We start from the raw sequence: 25,624 nt of genomic DNA, 5'->3' as shown, positions 1-25,624 counted from the left end.
CCTCCTTTGCCCGCTGCCGTCATTGCTGCTTCCTGCCCAGGGTCGGGCTGCACCCTCCCACCCGGCAGCACCATCAACCACCCAGAGCCCACTGGCGAGCGGTGTGCAGCCTGGGACCACCCTGACCCATGGGCTCTGACGAGATACTGGACGTGGGGGTTAGAGGGGACGGGAGTGGGGCAGGGCGCCCAGGCAGGATTTGGAACGGCCTCCAGCCCCACCCGCCCAGGCCCGGGAGCCTGGGACACGAGGCTGTGTGCCCGCAAGCTGCCTGGGATCCCTGTCTGGCGGTTGACGCCCTGGGGATCAGAGACCGGATGGCCCCGCCCCCGTTAGGTGAAAGGTGAGGGGTGAGGGGGTCAGCTGGGTTAGGGGTGCACTACAGTTGTTGGGGATCCCGCGGTGAAGGGGGACAGGCTGAGGGGTGAGGGGGTCACTAGGAGTGGAAGTGACCCAGTTGAGGGCCGCTTGGAGTGGGGGGACCCGGCTGAGGGATGGGGGTAATCCCGGGGTGAAGGGTGAGGGGACTACCTCTGTAAGGTGGGGGACCCAGGGTGAGGCATGAGAGGCCAGCTTGATTTTTGGGGGCTGTAGCTTAGGACCTAGTGGGGCACAGTCTGGGGGCGGGGACTTCGGTGTGAGGAGAAGGAGCCTTGTCTTTGTGCAATCAATTGGGGACCAGGCCTGGCCGGGGGTGGGAAGCGGGGGGTGTGGGCCTGGGGGGGTGGGCCTTGGGGTGTGTGGCCTGGCCTGAACCTGTGGTGATTCTACTTGGGTGCCGGGACCCTGTGAGTGGCAGGGTGGGGGCGTTGGGGTTGGGGGCCTGGCTGGCCCTGGCCGCAAGGTGGGCCCGCCCCATTGCCCCACAGCCCCACCGCCCCACCGCCAGGCCTCAGTCGCAGGGACCCTACTGCAGGAGCCCAAGACTAGTGTCCACGCGGAGGGCGGGAGGGGGAGGGGAGCGCACCAACGCGCATGTGCGCGGACGCGGGAGCGCGCCCAGAGCGTGAGGACGCGGGCGGGAGCCCGGTGCTCCTGAACCGGCTCCCGAAGAAGGAGTGCACCTGGGGCCTGGGCCACAGGCCTCTTGCTGTCGCTTCTGCTGCTGTCGCCAAGCAGGTAAGGGGGCGCTGGTCAGGGCGAGCAGGTCGAGGAGTCGGCAGGTGAAGCCTGGGCTGTGCAGCTGGGGAGGCGCACAGGGAGGGGTGCGTGGGTGAGGCCCAGGCCGCGCGTCCCGTTAGGGCCCTAAGGCAGGTCCCGGGCCCGCCGCCCCAGTTGCTCAGCAGTCACTGAACCCCACGTCTTTCTTGGCCGCCACTGACAGAGGGGTTTGGGAAAGTCGGAGCAGCCCTGGGAGATGGGAGGGCGCTGGACTGGCCCTCAGGCCGTGGCCTTCCTGCGTAGGTGGACCTGTCCTGGGAGCGGAGGCCGCCCCAGACCCTGTGCGAGCTGGGGCGGAATACCGGGCGCGGCCTGGGCCTTTGGGAGCTTGTTAGCCTGCCCCCAAGATCAAAAGCTTTTGACAAGTGTCTTTTTAGTCTTTTGAGGAATCTCCCTCCTGTTTTCCACAGTGGCTGCACAAAGCTCCATTTCCACCAACAGTGTAGGAGGGTTTCCTTTTCTCCGCAGCCTCTCCAGCATTTATCCTTTGTGGACTTTGGAATGAAGGCCTTTCTGACTGGTGTGACATGATACCTCATTGTAGTTTTGACTTGTATTTCTTTGATAATTAGCAACATTGAGCCTTTTTTCATGTGCCTGGTGGCCATTTGTATGTCTTCATTGGAGAAATGCTGGTTTAGATTTTCTGTCCATTTTTGGATTGAGTTGTTTTTTGGTTATTCAGTCGTATGAGCTGTTTCTGTATTCTGGAAATTAACCCCTTGTCAGTCTCATCTTTTGCAAATGTTTTCTCCCATCTCGTAGGTTGTCCTTCTGTTTTGCTTATGGTTTTCTTTGCTGTGCAAAAGCTGATAAATTCAGCTTGGTCCCATTTGTTTGTTTATTTGTGCTTTTATTTCTATTGCTGGAGTAGACTGCCCTAGGACAAAACTGCTGAGATGTATGTAAGATAACGTTTTCCCTACGTTTTCGCCTAAGAGGTGTATAGTGTCTTGTCTTATGTTTAAGTCTTGGAGCCATTTTGAATTCGTTTCTGTGCAGGGTGTGAGGGAGTATTCTGACTTCATTGATTTACATGCAGGTGTCCAGTTTTCCCTACATGCTTTGCTGAAGAGACTGTCTTTACTCCACTGTATGTTCTTGCCTTCTTTGTCGAAGATGAATTGACTGAATGTTTGTGGGTTTATGTCTGGGCTCTCTATTCTGTTTCATTGATCCGTATGTCTGGTTTGTTTTTTCTTCCCTCCTTTTCCAGTTTTATTAGGTAGAGTTACTACAGTTCGACTGCACATACACATTATATTGCATGTAGATACATAGATACAGTATACTGTACTTTTTTTTAGTTTGTAAACTATATGTACTACTTACTGATTCTGAGAAGAGATTAGGTTTTTAAACTTACATAGTTATTAAAGGAATAAAGCCAACTACAAAATACGAATCAACAGAATATGGTAATCCAGTCATAAAGGACAGTCAGATGTGCTTACACATATTCAAGAAGTCAAAATGATAATTAGTACATTGGTGGCCTTATTATTATTGATATTTTTTAGATTCCTCATATAAATGATGTTGTATGGCATTTTTCTTTCCCTTTCTGGCCCACTTCACTTAGAATGACAGTCTTCAGGTCCGTCCGTCTGGCTGCAGATGGCATTATTTTCTTTTTGTGTGGCTGAGTAGTGTTCCATTGTATATACGTACCAAATCTTCTTTATCCAGTCATCTGTCAGTGGACATTTGGAGTGTTTCCGTATCTTGGCTATCGTAAATATTGCTGCTGTGAGCATTGGGGTGCATGTGTCTTTTTGAATTTTATTTTTTCCAGATACATGTCCAGCAGTGGGATTGCTGGATCCCATGGTAGGTCTATTTTCATTTTTTTAAGGAACCTCTGTACCGTCCTCCATAGTGGCTGCACCAGTCTAGACTCCACCAACAGTGTGGAAGGGTTCCCTTTTCTCCACACCCTCTGCAGCATCTGTCATCTGTAGACTTCTCAATGGTGGCTATTCTGGCTGGTGTAAAGTGATATCACGTTGTAGTTTTGATCTGCATTTCTCTGAGAATTAGCGATGCTGAGCATTTTTTCATGTGTCTGTTGGCTATTTGTATGTCTTCATTGGAGAATTGCTTGTTTAGATCTTCTGCCCATTTTTGGATTGGGTTGCTTGTTTCTTTGATATTAAGATGTATGAGCTATTTGTATAGTTTGGAAATTAGTCTCAGTCACATTTGCAAAGAGTTTCTCCCATTTTGTAGGTTGTCTTTTCGTTTTGTTGATGGTGTCCTTAGTTGTGCAAAAGCCTTGAAGCTTAATTAGATCCCATCTGTTTGTTTTTGCTTTTATTTCCAATACTCCAGGAGCTGGTTCAGAAAATGTCTTTCTGTAATGTATGTCTGCGAGTGTTGTGCCTATTTTTTGCTCTAGGAGTTTTACAGTATCTGGTGTTACTTTGAGGTCTTTTATCCATTTTGAGTTTATTTTTGTACATGGTGGAAGAGAATGTTCTAATTTCAGTCTTTCACAGGTAGCTGTCCAGTTTTCCCAGCACCACTTATAGAAAAGCCTGTCTTTTCTCCATTGTATATTCTTGCCTGCTTTGTCATAGATTAATTGACTAAATAGGCGGGTTTATTTCTGGACTTTCTATCCTGTTTCATTGATCTATGTGTCTGTTTTTGTGCCAGTGCCATACTGTTGATTGCTGTAGCTTTGTAGTATAGTCTGAAGTCAGGGAGCATGATTCCCCCAATTCTGTTCTTCTTTTTCAAGATTGTTTTGACTATTTGGGGTCTTTTGTGTTTCCATACAAAGTTTAACGTTTCTTATTCCAGCTCTGTGAAGAGTGTCGTTGGTAATTTGATGGGGACTGTATTGCATCTGTATGTTGCCTTGGGCAGTATGGCACTGAGGCCATTATTTCTTCAAACATTTTATTTATTACCCCTACTTTCTCCAGGTACTCGAGTTCTACGTGTGTTAGTCTGCTTGGGGTTATCACACAGCTCACTGTTGTGCTGTTACTCAGTTTTCTTTCTTTGCACTTCCTTTTGGGTAGTTTCTATTATGCCATCAAATTTATCAGTATTTTTTCCTGCAGTTTCTAATCTGCTGCTAGTACCATCCTGTGCATTTTTCATCTTAGATACTGTATTTTTCACCTCCAGAAGTTTGCTTTGAATTTTTCTTATATGTTCTATGTGTTTACTTAGCATGGTTAATATTTTTCCTTCTGCTCCTTTTAGGTGGTTCTTTCTTTGGTTTCTATCAGTAACATATGGAATATGGTTATAATAGCTGTTTAGTGTCCCTTTTGAATAATTTTTTAGTGTAAAGCCATACATGCTATTTGTAGTTCAGTTTCTTTTCTTTAAGTGTAAAGTATTGTGTAACATAGGCAGAATTACTTAAGTCAATACATTTTTTAAGAATTTCACATGTTCTGATTCCTTCCACTGCCCATCACCCCATCACCTTCGCTCCTCCAATGTTTGAGTTGTAATCTTCAGGAAAGCCCTTTAAAAAAGAAGTTTTGCTCAGTCAGCAGTTGTCATGTCAGTCAGTTCATAATTCTTCTAAAAATTGGGCTTCTTTCATCTCCAGTGGAACATGGACACACTTCAAAAACTCCTCACCTGTAATCTTTGGGATCCAGTTTCCTCAACCAGTTTACTTTAGGACTATTAATGTATTTGGGGTCAGGGAAGATAGATCTGCCTGGTTCTGAATTTTAGACAGTCTCTGAACATGCATTAAGTTCAAATCATGTTTACTCCTAAGCTTATCACACCCTGGAGCAGTACTGATTGTTGGGATATGCCAGCACCTAAGATGAAAGAGCTTGTTAGGTTTCTCATAGTTTATTTAGCAGCTCTGCCTTGTAGTTCTTTCCCACAGATCTAAGACGTAGTTCTGTGAGGAAAGGAAACCACATAGTTACCCTATGAGGCATTTCCAACGGTGTAGGTCTACACAAAAAGCCCCATCGAGTGTTCCTTTTTAGAAACTTGAAGTATAGTCAGTTTACAATGTTGCACTAATGTCTGGTGTGCAGCGGAATAGGTCATTCATCTGTATACCCACATAGATTCATATTCATGTTCTCTTTCATTATAGGCCACTACAAGTCATTGAATATAGTTCCCTCTGCTGCACAGTATAAACTTGCTTTTTATCTCTTTTATGTCTAGTAGTATCTGCAAATCTTGAAGTCCCAATTTATTCCTTCCCACTACCGGTAACCATACATTTGTTTTTAGTTCTGTTTCTGTTGATTCATTTTTCTGCTTATTATGGGTACCTTACCTCTAACGGTCCTAATAAAATAATGTTGACTGGGTGGCTTAAACAAGAAATTTATTTTCTCATACTTCTGGATGCTAGAAGTCCAGGTTAAAGTTCTGGAAGAATTTGGTTTCCCGTGGCCTTTCCTCAGTCTGTGCTTGTGGGGAGAGAGACAGAGACAGAGAGAGAGAGACAGAGAGAGAGCGAGCACACAAGCTCTAATGTCTCCTCATCCTCTTAGAAGGATCCCAGTTCCATCAGATTAGGGCCTTATGTTTAGGACCTCATTTAATACTAATTACTTCCCCAAAGGTCCAAATACTATCACATTGGCGATTAAGGCTTTAACAGGAATATTGGGGAGACACAATCATTCAGTCCACAGTATGGGTGCTATTTTTTTTCTTTCTTTGCATATCTGGTATTTTTTATTAGAAGTCAAACAATACGAACTTTACTTTATTGGGTGCCAGCTATTTTTATGTTCTTCTCAATATCCTTGAGCTTTGTTCTGGGATGCAGTTAAGTCTTTGGAGACAGCTTGATATTTTTGAAGCTTTCTTTTAAACTCTGTTAGCGCTAGACCAGAGAAACCTTTAGTTCAGGGCTCATTTTGCTCCCCTCCTGGGGGAGTAACCTCCTTAGTGCGTCTTACAATGTTCAGGGGACTGTGAGGTGGTGTACTCTGGCGGGAGGGAATGTTTCTGGCCCTGCGTGAGCTCCAGGAATTGTTCCTTCTGCTCCTTTTAGGTGGTTCTTTCTTTGGTTTCGGTAGTTTCTTCATTCCTGTGCCCTGATTAGTACTGGGTTGCAGATTTTTGAAACTTTTTCTCTGTAGCGCCATCTCCTCTGCAGGACTTTGCTCGGTGTGTTCTGGGTGCCTTGGACTCCAGAGACTCAGAAAACCACCTCCTCAATGAAGGGAGACCACCAGGCTCTATCTGGGTTCCCCCTTCCTGTACTGGGGCTGGGAACACGCTTTAAGCAGTGAGTCAGGGCAGTGGTCAGGCTCATTCTCATTTGTTTCTCATCACTCAGGGTCCTAGTCCTGTGCTGCCTGATGTCCAGTGTCTGAAAAATGGTCATATATATGTATATATATATTTTTAAAATTTTTTGCAGGATTATGTTTTTAGTTTTTTCAAGTGATCCTTGCCTGTTTGAGCATGAAAATTTCTTTTAGAATCCAGGAAAGTTCTTCCCAGTGTTTTCTTCAGCTTAGTCTCTCCCTATAGAAGATGCTTATGACCTTCGAATGCTGAGATGACTGAACTGAATGAAATGCTCCTGCTTATGAGGTCCAGTTATGTGTGGAAAAGGGATGTTTGGCTATTTGTGTATTTGGCCACCTGTTTCTGATAGTTATTGAAAGATAACTTAATAAATGGTATGTTTGTATATTAAACATTTTTTACATATAGTGCTTCATAAAGCCACTCATTGTATCCCAGTTCATCTCCAGAGCCCTTGAGATATTTTTCTGTGTCAGAGTTTCCTGTTCCTCTCTGCTGATAGCCTTACATGTTGATGGCAATCACAAAGGATAGAGTGAACTATAGACACTCTGACTAGTCACTTATTCATTGTACCTTTTTCTGAAAAGACTCAAGTAATATTTCTGACCCTGTATTCATAATTTTTAGTATTCCCCACAATATGTTTGCTATCGGAATTCTTTACAAATAGAAATATAATAAAAACTCTGAAGTTTATATCCAGAAATGGGTGTTTTCTTTACTAAAGTCTCTGGAATGCAAATAGTAGGAAATCCTTGCAATGTTTACTTCCATTTTTTAGTTACCAGCCAGATAAAGAGAACTTACTGTGATCTCACTGAGATTAGGCTCACACGCCATCCTGAACTTATGAGCGATCACGACGCTAAGTAACAGAATAGTGTGTACACTTAGGAAACTAGATAGTGTCTTTTCACATAAATGAGGGAGGCGGGCATAAACATTTTCTTTCACCTGGTGTGACACTGTCGTCTTCCTTTTATCTCTCAGTGTTGGAAGATTTGAAAACCTTGAAAGTGGCTGAAGAAACAAAACACAAGAGTCACCTGGAAACCAGCACCTGGGAAAGTCATCAGCTACAGTGTTGTCTATCAGCCCCATGGGGGCAGGAGACAGCTGGTGGGCCAAAGTGCCACCCACAGTCACCTCCACAGTGTTAAAGCGGCTTCAGCCCCAGACCACATACAACATCACAGTTCTCGCAGATTACAAGAGAGAAGAGGGGAAGCTTAGGCAAGTATCAGGCACGACAGGTACAAACTGATAATTTAGGGGGGAAAGTGTGCAATGTTTTAAAGGGCAATTAATGCATCTGCTTCCTTTGTAAATGTCTGAAACTGATTCTGTAATGAATTACATTATAATGTTTAGATAGGATGCCTAAATAGCACATGATTTTTACCTATCTACTTCCTGCTAAAATGATTCTACATATTAATGTTCTCATGCTAACCTAATCTTCTGAACTGTGTACCCTTTATATTTCCACTTGGGTAACACTGTGTTATGATAATTTTCATTGGTTATGAAAGTATATGCTTTCTGACTTAACCCTTTTTATAAATACGTATTTTGAACTGTTTTGTTTGTAATGATTCCTGTGTATATCCCTTAGATATTTTGAATTCACCTTACTATTATAGGGCACTTAAATGCTCAGAGAGACAAGAAGAGCTTGCTGCAGGCTGTGGCAAACTTACCTCACAAAGGAGGCAGGACCCTCACAGGTGAATCAAAGTGTCTGGTGCGCTTGGAGCTCTTGCTTGTGGTCAAAGCTTGTGGCTGAATAACTATGTGATGGCTTCTCTTTTAAAAATCCCGCTAGACATGGCTTTAAACTTCATTCACCAACAGAGCTTCAAGACCCAAGCTGGCATGAGGCGTCAAGCTCGAAAAATTGATGTTCTCATCACTGATGACGTTGAGACCCCATCAAAGCAACTCAAGGATGAAGGTGTGGAGCCGTTTGCTGTTGGTAAGCACTGAAGAGACTGGCTGTGCCCCCGGGCGTAGAAGTGTGCTGAGGATAGTTTTGAAGTTAATAACATTTTCTGAAGCATGGACAGACAAGCAAACACATTTTCCCTATTACATAATTTATCAAAATGCTGTGCCAGGACATTAATTCGTTTTCTTCTTTTCTCCTTGTAATGACCTGAAACTCTGGCTTCTTGGAAGAGAGTAATGGGTCAAGAGGACAGATAGGATTCAGGAAAGTTTCTGTTTGACTTTCCACAGCACTGTGATTATTTTTGATGTCTGTTATTTTTAATTTACAGAAAAAACTTTGAAGAGACACTTTTTGGTGGGGAATTGGTGCTAGGAGCATTTAGGAGAATCTAAACAAAATAGACTTTGGTTAATATTATTTTTTGTGTCTATTTTATAACTAAAGATATGTAGTCATCTGATTATTGAGAGGAACATCATATCTACGTTCTAGTTAATACTGAATACATAGGGGTAGCCCGTGAAATGTTGGCTTTATTCCATTGATTTTTTTCTGAGACTTGTTTTTTGATTTGTATGCATCCATTTTCCCAAGGTATTAAAAATGCTGGTGAAGCTAAGTTAAAAGATGACTGCAGCAGACCCCGATGATCCCCACACATGCAACTGGCAGATTTTGCGTCCCTCTCCAGGATCCTGGATGACCTCACCCTCAACTTGTGTAACAGCGTCAGAAGTCCAGGTAAGGTTAGCCCAGGGTTTGTCACCCTCACCATGTTTGATATTTTGGTCCAGATAATTCTTTTTTGGATGGAGAGAGTGGATTCTTTTGTGCATTGTGAGATGTTTAGCAGCATCCCTGGAGTCTGCCCGCTGTATACCAGTAGCATCCCCTGAGTTGTGAAATTTGCTTGCCTACTTATCCTTGACCCGCCTTGAAGACCTTTATGGACTGTTCTTGTACTGTCTCATCACCAGGATGAGCAGGCTGGTAATTAGCTGTCATGTCCCTGCAGGTTTAATGTAACTGACTGTGATCGTACACTTGTTGTTTTGTCTTCTTTAAATCTTTGTCCTTACTGAACATGCTCAGATATTCTTTGTTTTAAATAATAGATTATTATTCATTCCTTTGTTTTGAACATTTGTTGCACAATGTTGGGATGGTAAGATTTTGGTCAAAGTTTGTGAAGATCATGCTGAAATTTCTAGGGAGCAATTTGTTGGTTTTTTCTTGCCACAGATGTTTCCCTGGGATAATTGATAGATAATATGTTGGAGAAATACTCTAATATAATATTTTTAAAAAACAGCTTAACTTGGGTAATCTGGGGCTGACACTTAAATTGTTGATTGTTTTTTTTATTTTAGTGTCACCCAGGATAATTGAGATTAACTCTAGTTTCCATCTGAATTACTGTGAATGTTAATTGTGAGATGGATGAGTATGTGGATTGGGGAGACTGTTAAATGTGGATGGAAATGTTGATTGGAGAAACTGTTCTCTACAGCTAAAGACTCAAGCTTCACCTTAGGTGTATGAAGCAGCTGCCAGAGCTCAAATTCATGCTGTGAGAATTTAATTCCAGTTTAATTTAACTGCACCAATTTCATTTCAGTTATTTCAAGTGTTTTGTTTGTGTCTAGTTTTTTAAGAACCTCATTTAAGAATTTTTTTTCAGGCTTTTGTGTATTTTTTATTTGAATAATTAATAGATATTTTGGGGGAAGTGTGGATCACATTTAAACATTATACTTATTGGTTGTAAAAACAATTTTCCAACTCTTGGTTTTTGTTAAATAATTAGAACAGTTACTGGAGTTTACAGGTGCCTATTTTCTGTTGTATTGGGTTTCTAGCCCTTTAGGCAGAGTATAAACATGTGCCCAGTTTGTTTTTCTTTCCATATCTCCCTAAAAAGACCCACTGATTTGAAAAGAAGAGCTTCCCAGCACAGCTGTTAAGTACAACTGTGGTGATTCCCTGCCCCCTCTTTGTGCTTTAGTGCAACCTTTATTATATAACCACAAAAAACTGGGAAGAGAACTGTGCACTGCAGATACTAGACCTGCACTCTAAGTGAAGTCTTTGAGAATAAGAGCTCCCTAACCCTCTTAATTGTTTTACTTATTTATGAAAGGCGGTGCTTCCTCTAAAATATATATATGCATCTTTTCTTATATTGTATATACTTTGCTGTTGTTTTTGAAAGAATAGTTGTATGGTGTTTACATTTGTGGCTTGATTCATTTCTTTTGAAAATCCTGTTTAACCATGGATTTGCTTACTCAGGTTGTTGGCAAAAGTGTGGCACTGCATCAGATCTTGCTATGTTAAACAGATGGGAATATTAGATGCCAGAATTTTTCATAAGTGATTCATGGCTTTTGTGTTCACTCTCCGTATCATCAGCTTCCTAGGGAGAGTTCTTTTTGAAACAATATTAACTCTTGGTAATTTTTCTGTAGTTAATTTGTATCTGGTCATTTAAAGGCCAAAGTGGCCCATTTTGACTCTGATTTAGTCGTGTGTTTTGACTTAAGTAGTTTTTGTCCTTGTCCCCACTACCCTTTCCTCTCATTTGGAGTTCGGGCACGGTTCCAGCATTTAGCGAAGACTGCAGAATAGACAAAGCAGACTAGCTTCACTAGGTGGTTTTCACCAAAGTGGGTCTGAACAGGTCTGAGTTTGTGATAGAATGAGTTATTACAAGTGTGTCTAGTGCATTACGGTTTTTGAGACTATGTAGTTTCACATACATTCTTTCTATATTATATTTTCATTTGATGTTGAAAATTGATCTCAGAAATCCATTTCAAAATAGAATAGAATGCTTTAGCCAGTGAGGGGACCGGTCTTACGGGTCAGAATTTGCCTCTCTGTAGGAAGTCAGCCGGAGAAGACGCCCTCTCTTTTCTGGCTCTGTAGGCATCTGGATCTGTTAATATACAGATGACAAATTTTGACCAGCTTTGAAATTACATTCTTTAGCAGAGGAAACATACCATTAGCTCTGCAAATTAGCCTTGTAGTGTTCAGGGAATGCAGTAGGTGCCTGGCCCCAGATGATAAACTGCTATTGTAATTTTTATTTCATGTAATAGAGTTTAAGCATTTTTTTTAAGATGAAAAAATGGTTTGGGCAACTTCATGAATTGACATGACTGTTACATCAATTTACTTTTTAAAGAATAATTCATGTTTTCAAAAGGTGATATGTATATACAGTTAAATCATAGTATCAAAAGGTTTAAAATAAAACAGCAGTCTCCTTGTCTGCCACCCCCAGTCCTCCTGTCCACAGACAACCGCTTTCAGCTCGATTTAGTTTTCTCTCTCATGTTTACCTACATCCATCTAAGTAATATACTGTTATTGCTTAATTTATCCATTTTAGGTATCATCTCTTGACATCGTGCTATGGTAAATGAGGACATTAGTGTTTGCGTTACCCTCCCCTCTGCCCCTCTCTCCATTTCTCAGTATAATTAGATAACGATTTTTGATAAATATGGTGACTGCTTTTTTTCTTGTCTGGCACTTTATTTTTCCTTGAGTTAATAACTGCCTTTTAAAAAGATTGCACTTTGCCTTCTATACATTCTCTCCCAAATATAACCTATAAATCTGTCAAATGTCTATGAGTATTATTTTCCAAACACTTTAAACACATAATCTCTTAGTTGTTTTTTTTTTTTTTTTCCTGAAGAACTTCCCGGAGCGCTCTTGCTCCCATCTGAGCTGAGTCTTCTCTGGGCCGGCTGGACAGTTTTTATCCTGTGATTCCCTTGCTGTTCTCTTGTATTGGATCTCCCATTTCCTGGATCCCAGGTCTGTATTTTCCTTGGTTTATTAGGCCATGTTGCTGGAGTACATCATTTAGCTCTCTTCTCGGGGGAGGCAAATTTTTGCCCCCATGCAAGTCTGACATTGTGATTTTACTTTTACTACTTGATTGCTTGACTGACTATTAGTTTGGAAAGATTTTCCTTTTAGAATTTTGAAAGCAGTGTTCCTTTGTTTTTAGGCTTCCACTGCTTCTGTTGAGAAACCTGACGCCCTCCTGATTACTGTTCCTTCATATAGGTCTTTCTGCTTTTTTCCTGGAAACGTTTAGGCTATTCCCTCCAGCCTTGGTGTTCTGGAACTTCAGAATGATGTGTCTTCACATGGTTAGTTTTTCTCTTGCTGCCATGGGCGCTCAGGGGACTTTTCAGTCTGTACATTGGAGAGTACACTCATCCTCCCATACTTAATCTCCTCGTTACTGCCTTTCTGTTTGTACAACTCCTGTTAATTGAATGTTGAGCGCCCTGGGTGGAACCTGTAATTTTCTTACCTTTTTATTTCTTTGCCTTTTGATTCGAGTTCCTGAGCTACTTCCTTTTTTTCCCCCCTCCACTCTTTCTATTGAATTTTGATGATAATATTGTTTATTTAAGGGCTTTTTCTCCTTTTTCTGACCATTGGTTTTCCATCCATTCTGTTCCTGTTGTTTTGCTGTATCTTTTCTTATTACTTCTGGGTTTTAGAGTTTGTTTTGAAGCTTTTCTGTGCTCCCTACATTGTTTCTGTTTCCTCTGGGTTCCTCTGTTTCTTTTCAAAATGATTCTCTCAGATGAGATGCTTTCTTCAAGTGTCTTGTTTTATCTTTGTCTGTCTTTTCATAGAAGAGTGACGCACTGCACAGCTCTGTAAGTTTGTCTGTAAGGGTGAGGCTTGTCTGCAGTGGGCTTCACTCTGAGGTTAGGGAGCAGGCTGCCTTCTTCATTGGAGGAAGACATCTTTGTGGGGTTTTGTTTTTGTTTTTTTGCAGCATTTAGTTTTTCAGTCTTCCATCTGGGGGCTGTAAACTTGGCCCCTGATGTTCTGACATCAGGATGTAGGAAGTTGTGTGAATCAGTCGTTCATCCCAGCCCTTGGACCCCTTGTGGTCAGTCCCATCCGTACCTTTGCTGTCTGCTGTGCTCAGTGTCCCTGAGCCCAGAGCCCCCTCTCGCCTGCACTTCCCTCTGCCGGCACTTAGGTTGTAGCTTCCTTCACGCTACTTAGGTTGTTACTGCTCCTCTAACTTCTTCCTGACTGTCAAAAATGTGTTGAAATCTTTTATCTGCTTTGCTGGCCTCACATGTTCTCTTTATCTTTGGGAGTTAATATCAACTTAATTTCTTTATTGTCCAGTTTAGTGGGAAGTCAGGATGGAGAAGAGAGGGAAGCAAGAAGTTGGTCTGCCATACTTAATTTGGTGTCTATTTTTAAATGAAATATTTTTAATCTAGTTTTTAGGGCAAAATGGTAAGAAGAGGATCTGATTAGTTACCCTCCAGAGAGAGAAATCACTCAAACTGAAATTTCGCAGTACTGTATTTGAGTAAAAGCTCAAACTCAGGTTTACCTTCCCCAATGAACAGAGCAAAGTATTGTTGCTATTACCAGAGTCAGCAGAGAGAGCAGATAAGCCCAAGGGTTTGACTCTGCTTGGGAAGCCAGATCACAAGCCAGATGCTGGGTATGTAACAGAAACCTAGTTGTGAAGCCACTTGGACTACTGCAGTCAATGCGTTGTACTGTGTTCACTGGATCAGTTCACCCTCCGTCAGGGGAAGTTAATGTCAGGTTTGTGGTACTCTTTGGCTCTGCACGACAGTAATTTAACCTTTTCCCTTGTGTTTTATAATGAAAAAAATGTTGTTAATTGGAAGTAAAGAATAAAATTTATTTATTCTGAACAAACCTTTTTATTTTGAGACAATTTCATACTTAAAGAAACATTAAGAACAGTACAGAGAACTCCCATCCAGTTGTCAGCATTTTCCCACACTTGTGTTACGTGTGCATCTTCTTTTTATCCACCCTCTTCCCACCCCTAGCCCCTGTCCCCCTTCCCACTGCCCAGTAATTTGCAGACCTAATGCACCTTCATCCATAAATATTTAGGTACCTCAACCCCCACCAAAAACAAAGACTTTATTTTCAGTAAGTACAGGATATTGGTCAAAATAAGAACATTTAATAATATTTAATAACTAGTACAATAGTATTATCTAATGCACATTTCATACTCAGAGTTCTCCAATTGTTTCAGTAATGTCCTTTATAGCTATTTCCCCTTTTTTTGTGCCCCCACCCACCTCCCACAGATCTAATCTAGGATCATGCTTTTCATTTAGTTGAGATCAATCTTTAGTCTCCTTTAATCTGGAACAGTTCTTTATCCTTTCTTTGTCTTTTACATCTTGGGTATTTTTGAAGAATACAGGCCAATTATTTCACAGAATGTACTTCAATTCGAGTTTTCCTGATGCTGCTTTATGATTAGACTCAGGTTATGCGTTGTTTGGGTGGGAGTACTACAGAAGTAATGTGTCTGCTCAGGGCATCGTGTCAAGATGCATGTAATGTTGTTTGTCTCATTCCGGTGATGTTAACTTCTATTATCTTATTAAGGTAGTATTTGCAATGTTATTCCACTGTGAAATTACTCTTTTTCTCTGTATTATTAACAAGTAACTTACAGGAGATGCTTTGAAATTTTATGAATGCCTTGTTCCTCATCAGACTTGCACCCGGTAATTTGGCATCCATTGATGGTTCTTGACTGAATCAGTTATTACTAGGATGATTCCAAGATGTAGGTTTTCTAACTCATTTCTCAGTGTATTTAGGGAAGAGCTTTCCTTTCTCTCCCATTTGTTTATTTATTCATTTATTTTATTAACATGGACTCGTAGATTTTTATTTTATTCTGTGATACTCTGTTACTTATTTTGAGGGTCAAATTGTTTTAGATTTGGCTAATGGAAGCCCCTTTAAGTCATAATTTTTAGATGCCCCCATTGTTCTTGGAGCCCTTTCTTCCTGGCACAGCAAGATGCCCCAGGTTTAGCAAGATGCTCCAGGCTCAGCCTTGGAATCAGTCATTTCTCCAAGTAGCCCTCATTCTTTCTAGTGGGGAGTAAGATTTATAAACTAAGATTTCTCAGCAAATAAAAGCTAAGAAACATAAATAAACACACATATCTGTATATCTTTGTGTGTGTGTGTGTGTGTGTGTATGTGTGCGTTGAGCATGAGTTCATACTGTTGCCTGAACTCCAGTTCAGCACTGCAGGTCTAGTCTTGCTCTTTCTGTCCCCATCAGTGGGAATCTGGTTCCCATTATCCTCAACATTAGTATTTGTTTGCTTAGTTCCATAAACAGAGAAATTAGTTTCAAACTGCTAACCCATACATTATAACTAGAGATCAATGTTTGTTTATAGTTTTTTTTGTCTGTATACTGGCAGTATATAAAGTATTATGTTCAAAAGTTGTTTGGGTTAGTTTCCTTCCCTCTTTTAATACACTTATTTACTTGATGTACAGTTAGCTTCATTTGTTTGTGTTTGATTTCCATTTTAGGTTTTTTTCCTCTTTGTCCTTGCTGATTTTACTTCTTAAGTGTATAAAACATGAGTATAGTCCCCAGAGTTAAAACTATAAACTATTGTACCAAGAAGTGTCACTACCTGATCCTTCCCCTCATTGCTACCCATCCCTGTAGACAACCAATTACTTTGATCTATCCTTTCTGTGTTTCTTTTTATTAAAAAAAAAAAAAGCAGGTACATGAGTATTTTCTTATTTTCTATCACAAAAGGTAGCAAACTAAGTATAGTCTTTTGGAATTTTCTTCTTTCATTTAATAGTATATTCTGTTTATCACTCCATGTTTGTAGTAATTTTCCTTATTTTTAACAGCTTCATAGTACTCCATTTGTGATGTCACAGTGAATTCAAACATTCTCCTGTGTTTGGGCATTTAGGTTGTTGTTTCCAGGATTTTACAGTTGCAGACAGTGCTGCAGCTAACAGCCTTACACAGACATATATTTGTATCATTAGGTATCATCAGGGAAGAAGAAAAGCTTTCACTTTTTAGCTGAGCAGTAATGAGTAAGTGATTTTATAATAATACTTCAGCTCCTATCTTCCCATCTACTGTGATGTTACAAATGTAGTTAAGGCTGTGGATGTGAAATAATTTATTGTACTTAGATTTCTGTCCGGGAAACCTTGAAATTAGAGAGCTGGAAGTGGCCTTGGAAGCGTTTTTCGTCTAGGTCCAGGTTCATTTTAAGCAACTGGCTATTCCTTTTACATACTGATCAGTGCATTTTACCACTGAGTACTCAGGCCCAGCTGTTCTAGTGCTTTTCTCTTTTAATTTAATTCATGTTGGGTTCCTTCCTGTCCTGCTGTTAACTGGCTGCTCCCTGGGGTTGTAGAATGGCAGTTGGATAAGACAGTTATGCACAGGATAGAAACAAGGATTTGGGCGTCCATTTTCCCTGGTAGGTCTGAGCACGTTATTTAGTAGCATAAACTCAGGGGCGCATCTTGGATTCTTAGATAATGCTGCTGGCCCTCTTAGGTGGTTGATGACTCCCAGTCTTTTGTCCCAGCAAATGGGCTTTGAGGTAGAGGGGGGCCTCCTCCTGCATTGCCGGATAACCAGACCAACACAGCTTCCCATCAGAAGGGCCATGAAAGGATTATGTATATGTTGAGATAATGATCCCCTCAACCTAGGGTTGCCTGGAGCCTCCAGGCAGGTCACTTCTGGCCCTGAGATGACGCTTCAATTTATGCACATGCTCTATACGGATGTTACCATTTTTTATGCATGTCCTGACATGGAAAAGGTTAGGAAAGTAGGCTAGAGCAACCTCAAATTAGCCTCTAAGAGCCAAGGACAGTGCCTCTTAGAGAAGAATTGACTTATTTAGAGTAGAAGGTTAAACCTACTGTCTGTAAAAATAAGCTGATCACCATATCTTAAATCTGGTGTGATTTGAGATCATTTCTGTTTACTTCTTTGCTAAAACAAAAGTTATAAATTGAAAAAAAAATTTTTTTTAATGTCTTGGCCTGAAACCCTGCTATATGGATGTTGCAATACCCAAGGTATATTTTGATTTTTTAGATCGGTGCGCATGATTTAATCTCTGTTCTGAATACCTCTCAGTTAGCTGTATTTCAGTATAGTTCTGACACCTAAGTTGCTTCTCTACTTACATGTTTTATCTGAGTAGTATCTCATTAAGTTGTCTAAACCTCCTTGCGCATCTCTCAAAATGTGCTTCTGAACTATTTATTTTACTTAAAATATATAAAATTTAATGATTCTGACATTAAGGTAATTATTATAGTTATCAATTTTGAAATAAGCTTATTAAAATAGACTATTTTATCTCATTCATTTAAATGTTTTAAATATAATTTAATTTAAGGTCAGATAAAAGAGGAGTTTCTGAGGGGTTTTTGCTGACTTTGGCGTAGATATTTGGAATGTTCTCTGAAGAGGAATTGTCAGCTGCAGGTCCTTTTAATGAGTGGAAACTCGGGGGAAAAGTTCTGAGAATTAGTAGTCATGGTATATGTGGACATACGTTAACTGCTTTGTATAGAATCGCAGTCGCCAGAATTAACCCCTGGCGGCCGTTTTACTCTCTTTAGTATATGTTTAAGGGAAGGGAACTGAGCGTCACTGGGTGCTTTCTGTTTGCTAGGCCTCTTGTCGTGTACGTGATACCACTTGTCTCATGAACCCCTTACCGTAGCCGTGCGAGGTGGCGGTGGTGTCTGTCCTCTGTTGACAGATGAGGAAGCAGGCTCTGGAACCACCTCCTTAAGGCCGTAGAGTAAGAGACTGGCGCAGCCAGCAGGTGAGCCTCAGACTGTTAGTTCTGGAGCCCGTGCTTGCTTCATTATGCCGCATGATCTCTGACGTGTTCCTTTTGGGTCCACAGATTAACAGTTACATCCCTAGTAGGGTAACCAAGTCAGTTTGGTACATTTTTGTATTAAAGAAGGAAGGAGTTGTTTGGCAGGATTAGAGGCCAAGGGCAGGGATCAAGGCCTCGGTGCACGTCAACCAAAATGACATGGAGCATAGTTCTGGTCACCGTGCCCATCTCCTGCTTCCTCCTTCTGGGCTAGCTATGCACCATTTTTCTGAGAACTTTGAAAGTGTAAGTACTTCCTCAGAAATCCCGGGAGTCTGGTTAGGATGTGGGCTCTGAGCCAGCTACGGAGGCCTGGGATCAGACATTGCTGATAGGGTGTGATGGGGGTCAAGCCAGGCTGGCTGAGGACCACGTCAGGGCTCGTAGTAAAGAGAGAACTGGAAACGGAGATGGAGTAGGGTGTTCTCAACTCAGAATTATCTACAGTCAGTTTTTCAAATCTAACCTTCAATAAATGTGAGGCTTCCCGGAGTGCTTCTTAAAAAGCATAAACCAGAGAGGCAAAAGGAAGGAAGGACAAGGCTCTGGAGCTTTAAATGAAGAGAAAAGGAATTCCTGCAAGTGCCAATGACACTTTTAAAAGAATCTTTATCAAGAATTTGGAAATAGTGTCTGAGATTTTTGAAGGTTGTTTTTACAATGTAGGGCAATATTAGGAGTGTGGTTTTGCTCAAGAAAGAATTGGGTTGTCACATGGTATTAAAATCTGGGTTTAAAATATTGATGGGATAAAGAAAGAACCAGTTTCAAAGGATGGTGGCAGCTTAGTTGATGATGGGCTGCCATGCTTTACTCTCGTTACCTCTGTTGCAGAGAGGATAGTCTAGTCTTCAGTTTTGATTCCTGTGCGGTAGAACCTCTTGAAGGCTCTCATTCTCACTTCTACTAAACAGCAGCGTCAGTCATTCCAGCGAGTTGTTTGGCAGAGGTGAATGCTGGAAGCTCTATCACTGATGCCCCTCCTTCTCCAGGTGTCCTGTTATCTCTTGCTGCATAACAAACTGTCTTACACCTTAGTGACTTACAGCAACCCTTTTATTTTGCTTATGATCTTAGGATGGGTCAGGAGTTCAGGAGGAACTTGGCTGGTGTGGTATCGGCCGGAGAACCTGAGGCTGGAGCATCCACTTCCAGGATGGCTTCTTAAGTCACATGTCTTGTGCCCCTGTGTCCTGGTCTCCATTTCTGCCCCTCTCCCTTTTCCACCTACCCCTCCCCTCCCCAGCCTCTGTGGTATCATATTCTGCAAGGTCTCTCTGTGTCATTCGGTTTCTCATAGGATGTTGGTCTCAGGGTGATTAGGCGTCTCACGTGGTGGCTGGCTTTCCCAAGAGCAAGCATTCCAAGCAGTAGAAAGAAGAAGCTGTCATTTTCTGAAAACCTAGACCTGCAAACTGACACGCAGTCCCTTCAGCCATACTCAGTTGGCCAGGGCACTGACAGAGCCTGCCCAGGTTGCATGGAAGAGGACGCAGATGAGCCTCTGATGGGAGGCGTGTCAAGGACTTTGAGGTCATCTTTAATCTGTAGTAGGGCCTTTAAACAGAGAGGGGAGAATGGCTATGAGAAATCCTGAACTGTGACTTTACCAGAAAACAATTTACTCATCTAATGATTCAGGAGACATTAACATTGCTCACATTGAAGAAGAATAGGACCAAGGCAAGAGAAAACTGCCAGAGGAGGAAGGTGGAGAAGATTGCCTTTCCTACAAGATAAGCTTTATTTCACCACTGCCTTCCTGCCCTGGCCCTGGATGCTGGGCTCTGTGAGCTCTGTGAGTCCCAGCCGGCTGCTTCTGACCACTGTGGGTGTGGGGCTCATGCTCAGTCTCCCAGCCCTGCCTTGGCTCCCTTCCTGGGCCCTGGGCACCTCCTGTTGCTCTGTATGGGAGCTCTCCTGTTCCCCTGATCCAGGGAACCCAGCGCCCACTCCCAGAACGAGCAGCCTTTGGTTTGGCTGATTGAGCGATAGGCAGTGGTTCTGGCTGCCCTCGGGCTGCTGTGGCACCTCTGGCATTGCTCAGTGTAGCTGGCTTCCCTGGACTACATTATGGCCGAGTCCCTGCTCTCTCTATGTGACGTTACCACTCTTTCCCCCTGTGATTTCAGAAGATTCAAGTTGAAGACAGCAGAGACTTCAGAACTTTCAGCATAGAACAGGCTTGTGAACATTTGGTTCAGAGCATCTGTGGTATAAAGAAGATTACATGCCTTTCTCCCAAACATTTAAAAATATGTCAGTTGGAGGGTAAGCTGGGTTACTTCTGGAATATGTTTCTACTTACGTATGTGCTGGAATATTTATAGAATTGTTATGCTAATTCTGCCCTGTCCTCTGATTTCAAGAGGGATAACTGTTTTACTACTGATATGTTTATGGAGAGAGAGAGAGAGGAAGAGTTTTGAATAACTGCTGCAAACATTTTTTCATTGATCATGTTTTTAAGAACCTATAGAGCTGTAATCTTGGATTTTGGTGGATCTTACCACATGTTTAATAATTTAGAATATATTTATTTCATTAGGACAATATTTTAATATCAGTATCTTTAAATTTAAGACATTTAAAATTTATTTTTATTATAGAAGTAAAGATTTTTGAAAAAATTCAAAGTGTATAGCTGAAAGTAGGTCCATGTGGCTCTAATCCCCTGTCCCATTGTTTTTACGTGACTGGTAACAGTTACTATACACCCTCCTAGACATTAAACATTTTATATACGGATATATAATACATATACAGAAAAACATAGCATGGAATCTTTTTAAAGCAAAAATGACAACTTTCTGGACTTACTGCTTCGCAGCAGTCCATGCCTTCAGACACCGAGTTTGAATCCCAGTTCCGTCACTTACTAATGTATTAGCAAGGCATATAACCCCTGTGCCTCAGCTTCCTTACCTATAAAACAGACCAAATAATAGTACGCACTTCCTTGGGTTGTAGAGAGTTAAATGAAGTAATAGTTAGAACGGTGTGTAGTGGTGGTTGGCACATAGTATGTACTAGATAAATACTAACCAGATAAAAATGAACTTCCTTTAACAAAAACACGTTACGGATGTTTTCTGAAAGAGTTGCTGATCTTTTCGAGTGTTGCACTTTAAAACATTCTCTGTGTTGCGGGTGGGGTAGTGTTCTGAGCCTTACTGTTGTAGCAGCATGTCTGTACTGGGTTTGTACAGCGGTTCCACACGCTTCCCACCCTCGCTGTTGCAGTGAGTTGCTGTTTCTGATGGGCAATGAGATGGGGATGTGTTTGCCTTTAGATTATACTGATTAGCAATTAATCTTTTTGCTAAGCCTTGAAAGAAAATTAGGAGAGTGGAGTTGGAGGAATTATATCTATAGGGGAATGACGTGATTATTTAATCTACGTTTTGCTTTATCTTCTTTGAATAATTATATAATTAGAGGGGACCTGCTAATTACCTAGTCCTCATTTTATGGTGAAGAAATTGACCCAGAATAGTAGTGAAGTTCTCCGTTGTATCGCTAGTAATGGTGGGCCCAGGACTGGCATCCTGGTCATCAGATCCTCCCTTTCTGCATCTTTAAGAAGCTCAGGAGCCTCTCTACCAGTTGAAGCCGCTGTTGAATAATGGATGCACTAAAGTGGCTTGCCTGTCACTGCTGTGTGCTTGAACTGTTTTTCTGTAGAGACAGTGACTAAGTTGTGTCATAAGCACTAGTGCGTGGTGTTTTATAAGAAAAAAATTTAGAATTCCAGGAGAATTGTTGATGGGCTTTGACTATCACATGTATTCTGTATTATTTGGTTCTGTGTAGTGAATACTAAGGGTACTGAAGACCAGTGGTTATGTGGGGGGAACATTACACTCAGTTGAGGGTGCCACTTTGTCTTGTGAACACCACTCGAAAACGTTTGTGCGTAAATAGGCCCCTTTCAGCATGGAGCTCCCTGGTTCTCTGCCCTTCTCTATCTCTTGATGAAGAAGCAGACTGCTGTTCTCTGGAATGTGGATCACTTGGTTGCCTTCCCTCTGCCTCTGTGCCCTGTCAGTTCTCACCCCCTGATTTCCAGGAGAGTTAAAGCTTTGGGCAGGGGCGGGGGGCTTTAGGAAAAGGACATGAGTGTGAGCGCGTTTTGGAGGCTGGGCTGCTGCACCTCCCTCCCCGCTTCTCCTTTGTGGGGAATGGCCCTCGCTCAGGAGAGGATCAGACTCTCCACTCCCTCCCAAGGGGCTCTGCCGCCCACTTGCAGGGCTTGTGATGAGGAGGGGAGGAGAGCAGGGCTGGGGAGGCTCCTGAGGCTGAGGCTGCAGCAGGAGGAGGGGAGAGGAGGGAGCTCAACAGCACCAGCCTCCCAGGCTGCGAGGCCCCGGGGCTGAGAAGGGAGACACCCAGCTGGGGTTGGAAGAATCTAAGCATACGGGAGAGATGGCTGGAGGAGAGTAACTTTGAGGACGTTGTATAATCTGAGCGAAAGAAGACAGGACTGTTCATGAGATCCAGAACCCTGCCGTGGCCACATGTAATGTGGGAGAAATACACTGCCTGGCTTCTTGGCCTTGATGTCAACTTGAAGTGTAATTAGGCATAATAAAAAGAGCCTTTATAAGTTCTCAGACTTATCTTTTAGAACTTCTACAGGGTTCCATCCTTATTAACCTCTTTCTCTCAAGTACCAGCATTTAAGATTAAAACAATGAAAAGCTTTGATTTAATATTTTTATGTTTTGCTGAATAGATAGTATATGTATAACTTAAAAACATTTTATTGACTATAGTTTTATTATATACACACACATGCACACACAATATAATATTTCAGTTATGCTATGATTCTTGTAGTGTTTTATAGAAGAGCCTGGAAAATTCTAAGGCAGTTTCCATAGGAAATGTGTTCATTCTACAGATAAACTTGGAACTTGTCTGCCTATAAATTGAGACTACCTTTTATACTAAAATATTTCCTCTGGCTCCAAGTCTGGCAACACGGCCTCCCTGACCGTCTCTGGGCTCTGGTCTGAGGACGAGGCTGATTATTACTGTGCCTCATATAGAAGCGGTGGCCCTTTTGCGCAGTGGTCCTAGTTCATGGGGAGGTGAGACCAAAACCCACCCTGAGCTCACTCAGCTCTTCTCTCCCAAACTCAGGCTTTCATATTTTTCTTATTAGTTTGTTCTGAAGTAATTAGAAAATTAAATAAAAATTTAAAGATTTCATGAAGGAAAAAAAAAGATATTTCCCGCTAAGGTGATTAAAATAAATGATTTTAAGATTATTTGTAGTATTCTTTTATTCATGCTATGCTCTGTTCTATCCTTAGTTTTTCGAGATTTTAAAGTAAAAAGATAAATTTAAAAATTGAGGGTTAAAAGCCAATATTTTTCATTCTATTCTTGGGTACATCTCTGGATAAGGTGTGTGTACACAGAGTGAAAATTCTCCAAAGCAATGTAATGAATGGCTTCAGAATGCCCCATAATACCCATTGCTGTAGCTTCCTGGCCTTCAAATGTTTCTGGTGGGAAAGTATTAAGCTCTCAGAGAGTACTGTCATTTAAATAGCCAAAATCAGTTGTCCTAACACACGTTGTCTTAATTTTCTTATTGTAAATATTTATGATAGAAGAAAATGGGTTCCTTAACTCAGAAAGTGAGGACTTTTTTGAGATTTGGTAAAAGGCACACTTATTTCCAATGTTCTAGAAAGTCAGTACTATTTTATTTCCTTTTATTCTTTGTCCTCATCCCTGTCTTAAGTGCCTATTTATTTATTTATTTATTTGAAATGCAATTCACATAATATAAAATTAACCATTTTAAGGTGAATGGTTTGATTCAGTGCATTTAACACATCTACACCTACCACCTCTGTCTTGTTCCCAGATATTTTCATCACCCCAAATTAATTGCATACCTATTAAGCAGTTATTCCCCATTCCTTCCTCCCCTTAGCCTTAGGGTACCTTTTTTAAAATTTGAAATTGAGAAATTAAAAAATTAATAAAACTTTGTGTTATAATTGATATAAGACTAGATTTAGTCTGTTCTAGTGGTTGTAAAATTAGATCACAAAGCTGTATATACTTTGTGTATATTTACAACCATAAGGGGGAAAAAAGGAATGCTTGGTAGGAAACACACCAAAGTAACTGGTTTTGCTCTAGATTTTCTTTTCTTCATTTAAAGGATGGGGAAAAAAATCTTCCCATAATTATACACACACAAAAAATAAAAACTAGGTATTTAAAAGCTTGGGCCTAAACTTACTATTATTATAACAAAATTATTTATTGCAGGATAATATTAAACTTCTTTCGAATTGAGTACAATTTTTTTATTAGTATTTTTTGAATGAAAAAGATTTGCTGGAGGAACAGAACTACATAATATTTGTAGTTTTTCAACTCTCCAGGTTATCTCAGATTATGAATAGCTGTTTCAAGTAAGCTGTGTTGTAATTTATTTTTCATTTAAGAATGAAGTTCGTGGGACTTTGTTTTCAAACTATAAAAACATCATATTCTTGTTGATAGAAATCAAATACCACGGGGGTGTACAAATAAAAAGCTACCAGTCTCCCCTCACAATAGTCTTCTTTTGTATCTGCTTAAAATAATTGTTAGCAGTTTGGCAGTCTTGTTAGCCTTTGTCATGTGGCTTACACGCACATAGAACAAAATCGGACCTAATTGAGTAAAAATCTCAAAATGTCTTTAGGATGGCCCCATCTTTTTTTTTTTTTTTTTTAAATGGAGGTACTGAGGATTGAACCCAGGACCTCAGGTATGCTTGGCATGCACTGTACCACTGAGCAATCCTCCCCACCTCCCAACCCTGACTCCCGGCCCCCCTCCACTCCCCCTTGCTACCAGTTAATGTAAATGTGCGAATGCACCTGGGAAAGGCAAGGCCCCAGGCTAACTGCAGGGGGAATCTTACCACTGAAAGCTTTCTTATTGAAAAATAGTACCCTGTTCTGGCCAGACAGGCAGTGCATCACTGCACTCTCCTAGTCTTCCTTGCCCTCTCCTCCCTCTCAAATATAGAATGAATGTATGTCAAAAATTGATTCGTCTCCTTAATGAGGGAACCAGCAGGATGGCAAAGCTGATTCCAAGAGCATTTGAGAAATTAAGTGTATGCAGGCACTGAAGAATGAATGTTGAAATAAATTGCTAGACTAGATAGATACAAAATTGGTTAACATCCTGCAGGTAGTAAAACCATAACCTTTGGAGTCTGCTGGACAGAAATTCTACCAAATAAAGTCTACAAGTTTACCTGTAACGTTACGGAATTAGGGTCCTAATCAATAGTAAACAGCAGATCAAACAATGATATTGTAATTAAATATCTTTGGGATATTTATTGTACAGTATGTTTCATTACACACTGAAAGTGCTTGTAGTTCTTGATTCACTTTATTTCCAGGTTTGGCTGACTTTTCTTAATGAGAAAGGCCTCTTGTGATGTATG

At 41.3% G+C, this 25,624-nt stretch overlaps 1 protein-coding gene, 1 long non-coding RNA gene and 1 other non-coding gene across 5 annotated transcripts in view; 2 read left to right on the top strand and 1 right to left on the bottom strand.

Moving 5' to 3' along the window:
• LOC140696753 (uncharacterized) overlaps positions 1-7,649 on the top strand; it is an 87,814-nt gene extending 80,165 nt beyond the window's left edge. The window contains exon 6 of the long non-coding RNA XR_012073226.1: positions 7,423-7,649. This is a non-coding gene — a long non-coding RNA (uncharacterized lncRNA). The remainder of the gene's footprint in view (positions 1-7,422) is intronic.
• LOC116277797 (small nucleolar RNA SNORA18) lies at positions 5,004-5,133 on the bottom strand. The gene has a single exon (XR_004187255.1). It is a non-coding gene; the product is annotated as a small nucleolar RNA SNORA18 (small nucleolar RNA).
• Positions 7,650-8,284: 635 nt separating the features above from the next.
• Positions 8,285-25,624, top strand: part of LOC102539081 (ubiquitin carboxyl-terminal hydrolase 3) — a 56,966-nt gene continuing 39,626 nt past the window's right edge. For 2 of the 3 annotated variants that reach the window (XM_072962183.1, XM_072962184.1), the window contains exons 1-2: positions 8,285-8,407; positions 8,978-9,124. In XM_072962183.1, the coding sequence (XP_072818284.1) occupies positions 9,043-9,124 (82 nt within the window). In that variant the 5' untranslated portion in view covers positions 8,285-8,407; positions 8,978-9,042. Of the gene's footprint in view, positions 8,408-8,977; positions 9,125-16,703; positions 16,717-25,624 lie in introns of those variants that run through there. The other variant, XM_072962186.1, reaches the window with a different exon arrangement.

The sequence above is a fragment of the Vicugna pacos genome, chromosome 6 (genome assembly GCF_048564905.1).
Source record: "Vicugna pacos chromosome 6, VicPac4, whole genome shotgun sequence".
Taxonomy (NCBI): Eukaryota; Metazoa; Chordata; class Mammalia; order Artiodactyla; family Camelidae; genus Vicugna; species Vicugna pacos.
Note: the sequence above shows the minus strand (reverse complement) of the source record. Positions and strands in the feature narration are given on the sequence as shown.